The 15,917-nt window shown below is 47.0% G+C and overlaps 1 protein-coding gene across 3 annotated transcripts in view; it reads right to left on the bottom strand.

Annotated features, from left to right (window-relative positions):
• The window catches only part of CNTLN (centlein), a 1,032,335-nt gene that overhangs the window by 384,081 nt on the left and 632,337 nt on the right, over nt 1-15,917 (bottom strand). For all 3 annotated transcript variants that reach the window (XM_029608687.1, XM_029608696.1, XM_029608677.1), the window contains exon 16: nt 290-825. In XM_029608687.1, the coding sequence (XP_029464547.1) occupies nt 290-825 (536 nt within the window). The remainder of the gene's footprint in view (nt 1-289; nt 826-15,917) is intronic.

Genomic DNA, 15,917 nt, shown 5'->3' with positions numbered 1-15,917 from the left:
TCAATTTCAAGCCTCATGACTGCATGAAAATAGCATCAGTGGAAGAAATCAAGCATTGCCTTCTTTTTGGTTTCTTGGCACCTATTCAAATACTCATGCAGTTGTAGCTAATTTTGCATGCAAATTTCAGTCAATAAGCTCAGAACAAGACCTCCCAAGGTATTTCAAAGGATCTGACAGTATTTTTTCTGAATACCAAATCGACAGTAGTGAAATTCAATCTCCATTTGCTACTTCTTTACATATGCACAGTGTCCCCTCCTCAGAGTCAAGTTAATGAGAGCCATACCTTCCTTCACTCATATCCTCCCAGCCGTCCTTGCTGAAATTCTCAAACACATTGCGCATAGCCTTGATGGATTGATTGAGAAAAGCTTGGTGACATTTTAGAGAGTTCATTTTCTTGGTTGTTTTCAATTTAACCTTGTTTGTTTTACAGTTGCATTGTCCGTAGTTTAGTATTCCAGTAGACACAGCAGTCACTTTTTTGGCTTCATCCAACATCAGTTGCAAATTCTGCACTTGCCTTAGCAGCCACTCATTATCATTTCTCAAATGGTTGGCTTCTGCCACTTGTCTCTTTAGAGAGGTGATGTCTCGTTTTAGCTCATCAGTCATTAGCTCTAGCTCAGCTATGGTATTTTTTGCTTCTTGATTTTTCTTCAGTAGTTCCTCTAACTCTTGTTCTTTAGTTTCTGAATCTTTTGCAAGTCGTTTTAGAGATTGCCTTAGAGACTTTTTGTCTTTAGCCAGCTCTTCATTTTCTTCTTTCAGTTTCACTGATTCTCTTTCAACATTACTCAGTTTTCTTTCCAAATGGCTAACCTAAATAAAGATAAAATAAGAAATGATAATTATACCACTCATTTTCATTTATTAAACATTTTAAATTTTAGAGTTAAAACTCTATAGCCTTTTTCAAGAAAATTATAGTGGTTTGATATTAGCATCATAGCCATAGATCACTTGTTTTCAAAATCCTTTATTTTCTGAAATTTGGCAGGTCTGATGTCAATATCATTCCCTGTCAGTATACCAAATTTCAGAAAATTCAGATCTGTAATTTTAATCTAGGTGAAGCAAACAAATGTAAGTGAAAATATTCAACTTCAAACATCCCTTAAAACTTTTTTTTTATTTTGATCTGGCAATTTTCTCCTATTCATTTGGGTATCCACAGGCACCTTCGTTATCATTGCTTATAACAACAAAAACAAACATATTTACCTGTGAATATGACAGGTCTTTTTTTCCACTGATTTCTCCCATTTTTGTTTTTGTTGTAATAAACACTGAAAAATTCCTGGGTAAAAAAAAAATAAAAACTGAAAAAGAAGTTCTCTAGCCATCCAGTTCAGTTGGAACTGGCCTTATATGGTGCCATGAGTCCTCATGCACAAGTTCCTGGGGTTTTCCCCCTTATTTATATTCCTCCTGCTTTCCCCAGTACAATGACAATCCTTGGCCAGGGGCCATGCATTTGGGCTCCCTTCGGAACTCTGTAATTGTGGGCCATAAGTCTGACCACTAGGTGTTTCTGTTGTACGATGATTGGGACTCCCTCAACCCATGGGCAGTGAACTCTGCCTCTGCAGCATTTCAGACCTGTCTGGAAGAAGACCTGACTTGTGTGTTGAACATACGTCCTTTGCACAGCAATATGTAGCACGGCTGCTGAACCACAAAGCCAGCCCTATCAAATCATATTTTGTCATCTAAGTTATATTAATCAACAGTGCAAAGTTAAATGTTATTTAGAGTTAAATGTTAAGAATTTTCTAATTAAACTGAATAGTGACATCTTCAGTATGCACAAGAGAAAAGCCAGTCATCTTCATTTGCTAGTAATTATCATTGCTATAATACACTCAAGATTAAATCCAGGAATGACTAGAGCCCTTACAATGCCTCATATGGATTGATCTAAAGTGAGATTGATCAATGCATCTTCAAAGAATGTTTCTCTGTCCTCAAGTCAACAGTGGAGTAGTAACCACAGATGTCCTTATAACTGGGTACAGAAATGTTAGGAAAGATTTAGGGGCACTGTTCTCTTTAAGCTGCCATGGCCACACACAACTTTTCTCACAGCCGCACACAGCTTTTACCCCACTGCGCAGGAATACCAGCGGGACTGTGATGGAGCCCATCCCACCACGGCCTGAAGTGAGAAGGAAACCGTCGGGGGCATGATGAAGCCCATGCCACCATGGTACATAAAAAGAAGAGGCCCCAAAACTCCGGGTGCGCTTCCTCCTTCCTGCCTGCATGAACTGGAAGAACAAATTTGCCATAGCCGCATGGGCAGGAAAGAGGAGGAGCATTGGCTCATGTGCAGAAAAGGAGCAGTGTCTGTGGCAGGGCCGCTGTGGATCCCATCTTGCGGCAGCCCATGAAGAGAAGATCCTGTAGAGAGAGAGAGAGAGTTGAGATATTGCGTGAGAAAGAGTATGTGAAAGTGAAAGCCTATGTGTGTGTTTGAGTGAGACAGCATGAGAAAGAGAGAAAAACAGCATGTGAAAATGAGAGCCAAGTGTGTATGATAGAAACAGCTAGTGAGAGTAGGAGTGCCAGTATGTGTGTGTGAGAGGAAAGCATGTAAGAGAGAGAGAGTGAGAGCATGCAAAAGCCTGTGTGTATGAGAGCAAGCCTGTTTGTGAGACATCATGTGAGAGAGTGTGTGTATGCGTGAGAGAGACAGACAGACAGCATGTGAGAATGAGAGCCTAAGTGTGTGTTTGAGAGGGGTAGGGAAGAAGACAGGTGGAGAGAGAAGAAACAGGCAAAAAAAAAAAAAGAGACTCTGTAAAAGGAATTGGTAAAAGACCGAGAAAGGGAATGCAGAGAAAAAAAAAAAAAGCCTGGGACCAACTGATTATAAAATAAGATCGGACAACAAAGGTAAAAAAAAAAAAATGCTTGAATTTTTAGTGACTGGCATATGTTATCTGTGGGAATGTGCATTACATTTTTTCTTCAGTATTCCAGTGTTCAGAGTCTGGTTTCTTGGGTTTTCCATTTTAATTTTGTCTGCATGTTGTTTCTAATTTGTAGTTCCTTATTCTGTATTAGGTAGGGTTGCCAAATACCAGGTTTTGAACAAGACAGCCAGGTTTTCAGGCATGCTGTGCAGCGTCCAGTCAAATGTACTGACCGGTCGCTTTCAAGTCTGGTTTTGCACGTGGCTCCTCCTCTCCCCCAAAGTCTCCTAGTTACAGGGAGAGAAAGACAGGGTGAGAACCTCTTAGAGGAGAGCTGATTGGGTGGCTGCACCTCAACTCTTTTCTTATGCTGTGATTGGACAGCATAGGGAGAGAAGATGGTGTACAGCAAAACCCTCAGCAACCAGCGGCTCCACAGATTTCTGTAGTAATAACCCTCTTGGACCTACCCCCAACCCCCCTCTCACAGTATGCAGGGTCAGGACCTGAGAGAGAGGCTGCAGTGAGCCAGCCGAGACAGATAGCAGGCACAGAGGAGATGGTGGAGAAACAGATAGATGGTATAAAGTGAGGAGTGGGGAGACACAAAGGAGTCAGAGACAAAACCAGAGCAAACCTCAAAGGTACCCTTCCTATCCCATCTCTCAAGAATGCTCGCCTCACCTCAACAAGGGATCGCCCTCTATCTATTGCTGGCCCCACTCGTTGGAATGCTCTACCTACAAACTTCCGCCTCGAGCCCTGCCCCTTTAAATTCAAGAAAATGCTAAAGACCTGGCTTTTCCACCAGGCATATCCAGACTAGATCCATGTACCTCCATACCTCACCTTCCCATTAACCTCATGCCTCTCTTAGTACGTTAATATGCCTCTCTAAGTTAGTACGTAAATATGTTACCTCTCCAGTTCCTCTAAGTTAGTACGTTAATATGTTACCTCTCCAGATCCTCTAAGTTAGTACGTAAATATGTTACCTCTCCAGTTCCTCTAAGTTAGTACGTAAATATGTTACCTCTCCAGTTCCTCTAAGTCAGTACGTTAATATGTTACCTCTCCAGTTCTCTTTATCAGGCTCACCAGTATAGCCGCCTCCTGCTGGAGCACCTTGCTGCAACATGTTTCGTTATTTTGTTGCCCCCGCCCTCCCTGTTCATTGTATTTTCCATCTATTGTTTGATGTAAACCGATATGATGTGCCTACTAATGTTGGTATAGAAAAGCTGCCTCTCTGCCTATACCTTTTCCTGGGCCTTTCCCTGCCCTGAACCCTGTCTTCTCTCTTTGCCTATTATTTTACTGCTCCCTTCAGACCTATTACTGGGCTGCCCAGTGCCCCAGGCAATGTAGGTAATAAGGCTGATGGTGTGGGGGTGGGGTGCTGGCAGTGCCTCCTTGGATGATACACCTGGCCTGCTGAGCCTGAAGCCACAAGGGGCCAAGGAATGGTGGCATGTAGCACAGGTGGCCAGCCCCCTGACGAGGTTTATTAGTGTCCTCTGGGTGTGGCACCCTGGGCAGTTGCTTGCCTCTTTTGATAGCCCTGGTTCTCCCCTCTCCTGCCCAGCATGCTTCTAATCTTCCGAGATCATGTGTGAAAGAGAGAGGGAGAATGTATGAGTGAGTGTGTTTCTGTGTGCCAGAATGAATGTGTATGTAAATGAGATAGGGACACAGGAAAAAGGTCACCCACCAGCATCACCACCCCCTAATATTCTATGAGATAAGAAATGGGGAGGAGTGAGTGGCAAGGATCTCCCTTCATTGCCCTGCGAGGCTGAAAGAGAAATTGTTGCCTGTATGCAGACTGTCAATTCATTATTGCCCTTTAATGTATACATATATACTGTGTTTAGGCACTTCACTGGCAGGATCTAACATTTATGCAAATGAGGGTCATCATCTCTCTTCTCCCCTCCCCCTTGCCCTCAGTCCTGCCCCTCAAATGTCCAGACCTGGTCTATGGAAATGTTGACAACTCTATTAGGTAAAGGTCTGTCTGTATTTGCATGTGTCACTGGAGTGCATTATTTCTGCTGGCATGTAGTTTTTCTGTAGGGCTTTTAAGCAGTATAACTTGCTCTAGGACATGGTATAATATTAGCATTGCTTATCATAGATACGACTGCTGCTGTTTGAGTCATGAGACAGTGCTGGTATGGTATGGCAAGGTGCTACATGGTTTTTTTTTCTTTTGCAGGGGTTTATGTTACTTCTCAAAGTGTTTGGCAATGAAGGGTTTACAGCTACTGAGATGACTATGTGAGAAAGAGGAGGAGAATTGAGTGAGTGTGCATAAAAGGAATGAGAGTGAGTGTTTGTGAGAATGAGCATGTATATGTGAGAAAGAGTATAGAGTGAATATGCAAGCATGTTAGTGTATGTGAGAAAGTTTGTGTGCATGCTGCTACCAATATTCCCTCTACAAACTGGGTTGCTGTGAGCATAAAATTGAGAGGCTTTTAGCATCAAAGAAATTAGTGCTCACAGGGTAATGAAACCACAAATTTTTCTTCACGAGCAAAAACTTGCACACAGCAACTCAATCCTTAGAGTGAACATTATTTAGGGTGTGTGTAATTCTTAGGTCTTTACAGGAAGATCTTCAGAGTCAAATAGGAAGGTCTACAGTATGCTGACCATGGCCACAAGAAAAACAAGAAAAAATCCAGGAATATATCATCACTGTCCAACCTGAATTAGTTCCCATAATAAAGTGTGAAATTGAATTTTTGGATAATTATATAGCTGAACATAAAAATATATCATATCTTAAATGATAATTTTAAATTTTGTATTAGGTAACATAGAAACATAGAAATGACGGCAGAAGAAGACCAAACGGCCCATCTAGTCTGCCCAGCAAGCTTCACACATTTTTTCTCTCATACTTATCTGTTTCTCTTAGCTCTTGGTTCTATTTCCCTTCCACCCCCACCATTAATGTAGAGAGCAGTGATGGAGCTGCATCCAAGTGAAATATCTAGCTTGATTAGTTAGGGGTAGTAGGGGTAGTAACCGCCGCAATAAGCAAGCTACACCCATGCTTATTTGTTTTACCCAGACTATGTTATACAGCCCTTATTGGTTGTTTTTCTTCTCCCCTGCCGTTGAAGCAGGGAGCTATGCTGGATATGCGTGAAGTATCAGTTTTTTCTTCTCCCCTGCCTTGAAGCAGAGAGCTATGCTAGAAATGCGTGATGTATCAGTCTTTCTCCTATGCTGTTGAAGCAGAGAGCCATGCTGGATATGCATCGAAAGTGAAGTATCAGGCACATTTGGTTTGGGGTAGTAACCGCCGTAACAAGCCAGCTACTCTTCGCTTTGTGAGTGCGAATCCTTTTTCCTTCTCCCCTGCCATTGAAGCTATGCTGGATATGCGTGAAGTATCAGTTTTTCTTTTCCCCTGCCGTTGAAGCAGAGAGCTATGCTGGAAATGCGTGATGTATCAGTCTTTCTCCCATGCCGTTGAAGCAGAGAGCCATGCTGGATATGCTTTGAAAGTGAAGTATCAGGCACATTTGGTTTGGTAAAATGAACATTTTAATCCATATTAATCAGTTATATGAAAAATGCCCTCCCATCAGTGCAGTTGAAAGTACAATAGAACATAAATGTCAGGCTGGCTCAGACCACTGAGCCCACCATACTGTCTCCAACAGTGGCCAATCCAGGACAAATACCCAGCAAATCCAAAAAAGTAGATCTATTTCTTGTTACTTACTCCCAGTGATTGCAATAGTTTTCTTTATTCTACTTGGCTAATAATGTTTTATGGATTTTTCCTCTAGGAACTTGTCCGCACCTCTTTTAAACCCTGCTGTTCTAGTCACCTTGATCACATCCTTTGGCAACAGATTCCCCAACTTAACTATGTGCTGAGAGAGCCCCAGGTTACCACCCTGCTTGAGGTGTTACACGTGCCGTCCACGGCAGACCCGCGGCACGGCCCCCTCACCTTGCTACAGTGTTTCCAGCTCCTGGTTCCTCCTCGCTGGCGGCGGAGGGCTGTCAGCTTTGTCCTCGGGCCCATCCCGGTGCCTCTGGCCCCACTGCAGTCCCCGGCATCCCTGGCTCAGCCACCGCATCCATTTCTTCTTGTTGGGCCTTTCCGCGTGGCCTGTGGAGAGACGCTCCCTCTCAACGTCGCACTCCTCCCTAGGCGCGCGATTCAGTGTTGCTTAAGAAGGGTCCGTGGCGGGAACCTAGCCGCGGCCCCGGATGATGACGTCAACAGAGCTACTGTATTTAAGCACAGGTTCTGCTCCCTAGCTTTGCCTTTGCAACAGGTCCCCTTCTCTGGTCGAGTACTTGTTGCCTTCTAGAGATTCGTCTCTGCGTTTCTGCTCCTCATTGTTCCTGCCTCCTCGTTCCTGCCTCATTCCATCCCTCGGATTGTCTACACGGACTTTGACTCTGCTTTGTATGACTTGCCATTGCCTATCTCCAGATCCAGACCTCCGCTTCGCCTGACCACACTACTGCCTATGTCCAGACCCACACCTCTGCTTCGTCTGACTATGCTATTGCCTATCTCCAGACCCAGACCTCTGCTTCGCCTGACTATGCTATTGCCTATCTCCAGACCCAGACCTTTGCTTCACCTGACTACACTATTGCATATCCCCAGATCCAGACCTTGCATCGTTTGACTACATTCATTGATCTTCGTGTTCAGACCTCAGCCTTGCCTGCCACCGCCTCAAGGTTGCCGCCAGCCTTGACTCAAGCCTGTACATTGCTGCCTCTTAAGCTTATTGCCTGGACTTGGTTCATTCAGGCTTCGGCCTGCTCTTGCTCGGGCGCCCAGGTCTCCAGGACCCTACCTCTTCTGGCATAAGACTGAACCATCTTTCACCTGCTGTCTCTGGACTGAACCGATCTCCACATCGTCTTTCCACAGAGGCCCACCTAACTCCAGCCAGCCCCAGCACCCGAAGGCTCAACTTGTGGGGACCGAGGGCTGGTAGTGGTGAAGCTCCAGCTGGCCTCTGTTCATAAGCCCACTCCGCCTGCCGATGATGGGGACCCTTAGGTCTCTACCTACAGGTTGCGTCAACCCCACCTCGGCCCAAGGGTCAATCTCCAGCGCAACAGGTTGCAAAAACCATGGATTCGGTGGAGTCGCATGCCCTCCAGGCCATTCCTGGTTTGGCATCCAAGGAGTTTCTTGAGGCACTGGCCTCCTCCATTGATCGTCTTCACGCCCAGCTTGATGCCCTCACCAGTAATCTGGTTCTTACGCCGGCTCCTCTCCATCCACAGCCATCATCGTCGACGCCTCGTGCCCTGCTGGCCCTACCAGCACCCCACGCTTCAACGGTGACTCCAAGCTCTGCAGAGGGTTTATCAACCAATGTTATATGCAATTCGCTCTGCAGTCTTCTGTCTTCCAGCACAAATTAACCAAGATCACTTTTATTCTGTCACGTCTCGAGGGGAAGGCGCTGGCTTGGGCTTCACCCTTATGGGAACGATCAGACTCTCTCCTACAGGAGCTGTCTCAGTTTGTGGCTGTGTTTCGACGGACCTTTGAGGATCCTGGGCAGCATGCCATGGCAAGCACTAACTTGTTGCATCTTCGTCAAGGTCAAAGAAGCCTCTTTGACTACACCATTGGGTTTCAGACTTTGGCTTCTGAGCTCGCCTGGCAGGAAGACTGCCTATGAGCTATCTACCTGGATGGGCTTTCTGCAGAGCTGAAGGATGAGCTGGCTGCAAGGGAGCTCCCTTCCTCGCTCGAGGACCTTATAAACTTGACAGGCCGAATCGACCATCGTCTCCAAGAGCGTCACCAGGAGAGTCGGATGCCCAAGAAACCCTCCCGGGTTTGCCACTGATCGCCAGCCCTGCCTCAGGTAGGGTCACTATTGTGGCCAAGACGGAAGAGCCCATGAGGTTAGGCCGTGGGCGGCTGACCCAGGAAGAGCGCCTCCGGCAGAGACAAATTGGTCTGTGTCTGTACTTCGGAGCACCTGGCCACCATCTACAGACTTGCCCTGTCCGTCCGGGAAACTTCCTGGCCTAAGTTCAGTAGGGTTCTGAACTTGGGCGCAGTCTCTGGCCCCTCAACTGTCAGTACCGATCACCTTGATCTGGGACTCCTGGTCCTTTCCAGTTCTTGCTCTGATGGATTCCGGAGAAGGAGGTAATTTCATCCTTAAGGATCTAGTTCAACTTCTGGGTATAAAAACCCATCCCTTGGAGACCTCCCTGTGTATAGCTTCCATTTACGGAGAACTGTTACCTGGCCGAATATCCCTCACCACTCAGCCAGTTCAGTTATGCACTGGCACTCTCCATATGGAAGAACTTGAATTGTTGGTATTGGAAAAGTCTATACACCCAGTAGTCTTAGGACTACTCTGGCTCCAACATCACTCGCCACAATTTGATTGGGGTTCTCTGCAACTGGTGGAGTGGGATCCTGCCTGCCACCAGTCCTGTCTACGGAAAGTGGTACTGCCACCCGTGGTTCCTTTGGCTACCACCTCTTCTGGTATACCCGCTCCTTACGCGGATTTTGAAGATATATTCTCCAAACAAAAGCTGATCTTCTTCCACCTCTTCGGAGGTTTGACTGTCCCTTTGACATCCTACCTGGCATCACGCCTCCCCGAGGGCATACCTATCCTCTGTCTCTCCCAGAGACAAAAGCTATGACAGAATACATTCAAGAAAACACTGCGAAGGGATAAACGCCCCCTACTTCTCCTGCTGTGGCAGGATTCTTTTTTGTGACTAAGAAGGATGGGTTACTTAGGCCGTGTATTGACTATCACAGCCTAAACTCCATCACCCATAATCACAAGTACCCTCTGCCACTGATCTCGGAATTATTCGACCGCTTACATGCAGCATCAATATTCACGAAGTTGGATCTACGCGGAGCGTATAATCTGGTGCGGATCTGCCCCGATGATATTTGGAAGACCGCCTTTAACACACAAGATGGGCAATACGAATACCTGGTGATGCCCTTCGGCTTCTGTAAGCGCCCGCAGTTTTCCAATGAATGACGAACAAGATCTTTAGAGATTTACTGTATACCAAAGTTGTGGCATACTTGGATGATATCCTTGTCTTTTCTAAGGATCTGGCCACACACAGCGCTGATGTCTGTACTGTCCTCCAACGCTTCATGAGAATCACTTATTTGCGAAGCTGGATAAGTGTTTATTCGAGAAATCCAGTCTGCCTTTCCTCGGATTTATTATCTCCCAACGAGGATTCTCCATGGACCCTTCTAAGTTAAAGGGAATCTGGGATTGGCCGCAACCCGTGGGCCTTAAGGTGCTCCAGCGCTTCCTGGGTTTCCTGAACTATTATCGCCATTTTATTCCACACTATTCCACTCTGGCCGCCCCTCTGACTGCACTGACTTGCAAGGCCAAGATACTCGAAATTGGACTCCAGATGCCATCAATGCCTTCCACCGCCTTAAAGAAGCCTTCAAGGCAGGGTCTTGCCTCCATCACCCAGACCCAAACCACCCATTCCTAGTGGAAGTGGATGCCTCCACCATTGGGGCTGGGGCGGTCTTGAGCCAATGTACTGCCTCCAGATCTACAATCCCATGTTCTTTTTACTCTCACAAATTCTCAGCTGCAGAGCAGAACTACAGTATTGGAGACTGAATTGCTCGCCATCAAGTTAGCCCTTGAGCAATGGCCCCCATGGTTAGAGGGTGTGCAACACAAATTTATTGTGTTCACCGATCACAAGAACCTGGAACATTTGAGCCATGCCCAGCATCTCACCGCTCATCAGGGCTGATGGGCTTTATTCTTCTCCAGGTTCAATTTTGAGCTTCACTATCGTCCAGCTGAGAAAAACCTCCAGGCAGATGCCCTATCACGCTCATTCGAGCCTGAGGATACTCCGGAAGAACCCGGTCACATAATAAATCTAGCTTGCATTTGTCTATCTGCTACTCGCCCAGTCCCTACTGGGAAGACTGTCGTGCCCCGATGACTCTGAGAAAGAGTCCTTTCAATGGGCACATGATTCTAAGTTCACTGGTCACCCAGGGCAAGCACGAACCTTAGTGCTGCTCCAGCGGTTCTTCTGGTGGCCCACTATAGTCTCTGATGCTAAAGCATACGTCGAATTCCGTAGTGTTTGTGTGCAACAAAAACCCCCGGTAAGCCGACCATGGGGTCTCCATCAACCTCTTCCAGCTCCCGAGGAACCGTGGACCCATCTGTTTACGGATTTCATCATGGACTTGTCTCCATCTAAGGGCAACACCATCATATGGGTAACCATAGACCGATTTTCAAAAATGGCCCATTTCGTCCCTCTAACAGGCCTACCATCTGCTCCTGAACTGGCATGCCTATTCTTCCGTCACATCTTCAGATTACATGGCCTACCCAAGAACATTGTCTCGGACGGAGGTCCACAATTTGTTGCTAGATATTGGCGAGCTCTCTGCTGAAAATTCGGCATTAACATCAGTCTAACAACTGCTTAACACCCTCAAGCCAATGGACAAGCTGAGCGAATGAATCGTTCTTTAAAGTCCTTCTTATGCACTTACATCATCGACCGCCAAAACAATTGGTCAGAACTTCTCCCTTGGGCAGGGTTTTCTCACAATTCCCATATCGCCACAGCTACAGGCACATCTCCGTTCTCCATCGTCTATGGAAAGCAACCACGACAACCTCTGCCCATACCTGTCGGTACCCTTCCCTTGCGGCCCAGGCTACTGCAGACACCCTCAAGGCTCTATGGGAACAGACGAATCTTCGCTTACGTCAAGTCTCTTCCCGTGCCAAGAGAACTGCTGACAGTCACCAATACTTGGCTCCTGAATTACTTCCTGGCCAGAAAGTCTGATTGAGCACTCGATATATCAGACTCAAGATACCTTCTCAAAGGTTCGCTCCAAGGTATATTGGACGTTTTATGGTCACCCGACGCATTGGACCAGTTACATACCAGCTTCGGCTGTCTTCTACACTGAGAATACATAATACGCCTCACGTATCTCTTCTAAAACCAGAGGAACTGTCCTGACCTTCCCGAAAGGCTCCTGAACCACCTCCTTTAGTGGCTGAAATGGATATGACCTACAAGGTACATTAAGTCCTCTACATCCGCCGTAGGGCCCGCCGGTGGGAATACCTCCTTTCTTGGGAGGGTTACGGACCCAAAGAAAATTAAAGGGAACCAGCTCAAAATATCCTGGACAAAACCCTCCTCCTGAACTTTCATCTTGCCTATCTGGACAAACCCCGACCTCCAAGGGGAGGGGGCACTGTTACGCGTGACATCTGCGGCAGACCCATGGCACGGCCCCCTCACCTTGCTACAGTGTTTCCAGTTCCTGGTTCCTCGTCGCTGGTGGCGGTGGACCATCAGCTTCGTCCTCGGGCCTCCCCCGGTGCCTCCGGCCCCGTTGCAGTCCCCGGCATCCCCGGTCCAGCCACCTGCGCTTCAGTGTTGCTTAACGGACTGTAGCAGGAACCTAGCCACGTCCCCGGATGATGATGTCAACAGAACTACTGGATTTAAGTGCAGCCTCCGCTCCCTGGTCCCTTCGCTGGTCGAGTACTCGTTGCCTTCTAGAGATTCGTCTCTGCATTCCTGGTCCTCGTTGTTCCTGGTTCCTGTCTCCTCGTTCCATCCCTTGGATTGCCTACACAGATTTTGACTCTGCTTCGTCTGACTTCGCCATTGCCTATCTCCAGACCCAGACCTCCGCTTAGCCCGACTACGATACTACTTATCTTCAGACTCAGACCTCTGCTATTTTCTGACTACGCTACTGCCTATCTCCAGACCCAGACCTCTGCTTCACCTGACTAGGTTATGCCTATCTCCAGACCTCTGCTTCACCTGACTATGCTATTGCCTATCTCCAGACCCAGACCTCTACTTCGCTTGACTACGCTATTGCCTATCCCCGGATCCAGACCTTGCATCTTTTGACTACATTCATCGATCTTCGTGTTCAGACCTCAGCCTTGCTCGCCACCGCCTCCGGATTGCCGCCAGCCCTGACTCAAGCCCGTACATTGACGCCTCTTAAGCTTATTGCCTTGACTTGGTTCATTCAGGCTTCGGCATGCTCTTCCTCGGGCGCCCCCTGTCTACGTCTGTTCCATTGGTGCCTGAGTCTCCAGGGCCCTATCTCTTCCAGCATAAGACTGAACCATCTTTCATGTGCTGTCTCTGAGCTGAACCGATCTCCACATCGTCTTCCCACAGAGGCCCAGCTAAGTCCAGCCAGCCCCAGCATCCAAAGGCTCAACCCGCGGGGAATTGAGGGCTGGAAGTGGTGAAGCTCCAGCTGGCCTCTGTTCATCAGCCCACTCCGCCAGCCGACAGTGGGGACCCGTAGGTCCCTACCTACGGGTTGCGTCAACTCCACCTCGGCCCAAGGGTCCACCTCCAGCGCAACATGAGGCTGAGGACACAACAGCTGCCAGCCGCATGGTCTAGTGGTGGAGGGTGGTGATGTGAACTACCTGGCTGTGGTCAGATGGATGGGTACTACCTGGTTGCAATCAGGTGAATGGCCTGGCCTTTGATCCTGAGTTGGCATCCTCAGCAAGGAGCCTGGGCACAGGATGGCCAATGATAGCCGAGGAGGTGGGGGGCCAGACAGGGCGACCAATGTTTGCCAAGTAAGCGGGAGACCGGGGCAGGGTCTGTGGCATGGATAAAGCCCAGCTTCATGCAAGCCCAGCTTCTGTTTTTGATGCTGACTTCCAGGAGAATCTGACCACCAGTTGCTCTAATTACTGGGGTGGGGCTTCATGCTCATGTATGAAGCTGGAATAGAGTGATTTCAGGGCAATCACAGCTCTCATAGCTAGACAGGGTCTCCTTACCCGAAATGTTAATACTGTCGACTTTTGGAAGTTAAAGGAGGTTAGGCCTGTTCCTTGCCTTTCGATGGGCTGGAAAGGCACCTCCCATGGTAAGGCAGTAACCAACCAAATTAATTCTTTAATAGATGAAATTAAATAATTCTCTACCGGATATTTGCAAGGATTATTGAGAGTGTCTAAATCATCAGTTCTGAACCGGTGTTTTGAGACACACCAGTCTGTTGCCAAGCAGATGCAGGTGTGTCGCCACACTTTCCGGTCCCCCGCTGGCCCAGCTGCTTCCCCTGCCCCAGTGAGATAGGAATTTATCTTCTGCCTGGGCTTAACATGCTAATAGCCTGGGTGGAACACAGCAGGAGAGGTGGAGCAGGCGGCACTGGCATGGTCTCTTCTTCCCACCCCCTGCAGCTTGAAGTGGAGTGAAGCGGCTGAGTGCGCAGGAAGAGACCATGCTGGTGCGTGCATCGTGGCTCGAAGAGAGGCATGGCCTGAAGAATGAGCAGTGTGGCGCGGAGCACGAGAGGAGCAAAGTTAGCCCCCATGGCCAATGGGAATCCGTTCTCGAGGCCGCGAGGGCTGGAAGTGGAGGAGGTTGCTGTTGCTAAGGCAGGAAATGGAGGAGGCTGCTGCTGTCGCTAGTTCGGGGGGGGGAGGGGAGAGAGAGAGGGAGAGAACAAGCAAGCATATGTGTTTTGAGATCCTGTGTGTTTGAGAGAATGTCATAATGCCTCTGTAACGCTCCATCGTGAGACCACACCTTGAATACTGTGTACAATTCTGGTCGCCGCATCTCAAAAAAGATATAATTGCGATGGAGAAGGTACAGAGAAGGGTTACCAAAATGATAAGGGGAATGGAACAGCTCCCCTATGAGGAAAGACTAAAGAGGTTAGGACTTTTCAGCTTGGAGAAGAGATGACTGAGGGGGGAATATGATAGAGATGTTTAAAATCATGAGAGGTCTAGAACGGGTAGATGTGAATCGGTTATTTACTCTTTCGGATAGTAGAAAGACTAGGGGGCACTCCATGAAGTTAACATGGGGCACATTTAAAACTAATCGGAGAAAGTTCTTTTTTACTCAACGCACAATTAAACTCTGGAATTGATGCCAGAGGATGCGGTTAGTGCAGTTAGTATAGCTGTGTTTAAAAAAGGATTGGATAAGTTCTTGGAGGAGAAGTCCATTACCTGCTATTAAGTTCACTTAGAGAATAGCCACTGCCATTAGCCATGGTAACATGGAATAGACTTAGTTTTTAGGTACTTGCCAGGTTCTTATGGCCTGGATTGGCCACTGTTGGAAACAGGATGCTGGGCTTGATGGACCCTTGGTCTGACCCAGTATGGCATTTTCTTATGTTCTTATGTTCATGTATGTGAGTGAGTGATTGAGAGCCTGTATGTGTAAGTGTGTGATTGAAAACCTGTTTGTGTGAAAGAGAGTATGTGTGTGTGATTGAGAGCCAGTATATGAGTGAGATCTTTTGAGTGTGAAAGAGACAGCATGAATGTAACTGACTGAGAACCTGTATGTGTAAGTGAGTGAGATCATATATATGTATGATTAGGAGCCTGTGTGTAAGTGAGAGAGCATGTGTGTCTGTGTGTGATTGAGAGCCGGTGTAGGTGAGAGCGTATGTATGTGATTGAGAGCCTATGTGCAAGTGAGAGAAAGAGAGAGCATGTGTGTAAGTGTGAATGAGAGTCCGTGTGTGAGGGAAAGACAGCATATATTCATATGCTCTAAACATTCAGCCCTTAACCATGCCTTTTGTATATAGCATTTAATTTGTATATTGTTTAACCATTTCTATTCTTTCCTATCTCTTCCTCCTTTCTCCAAGTTCTGCTACCCTTGTTAAATGTAACTGCACCTTCGGTCACCACAGTTCTAGTTTGATGTATATTCTGCACTCCCGTTTTATGTAAACCAGCAAGATATGTTTTCATGATTGCCGGTATATAAAAACCTTAAATAAATAAATAAATAAATAAATAAATAAATAAATAAATATATGTAAGTGTGTGATTGAAATCTTGTGTGTATGAATGTGTTCAAAGACAGCATGTGTGTAAATGTGTGATTAAGAGCGTATATAAGTGAGAGAGAAAAAGCATGTGTATATGTGTG

This window comes from Rhinatrema bivittatum, chromosome 1 (genome assembly GCF_901001135.1).
Source record: "Rhinatrema bivittatum chromosome 1, aRhiBiv1.1, whole genome shotgun sequence".
In the NCBI taxonomy this organism is placed as follows: Eukaryota; Metazoa; Chordata; class Amphibia; order Gymnophiona; family Rhinatrematidae; genus Rhinatrema; species Rhinatrema bivittatum.
Note: the sequence above shows the minus strand (reverse complement) of the source record. Positions and strands in the feature narration are given on the sequence as shown.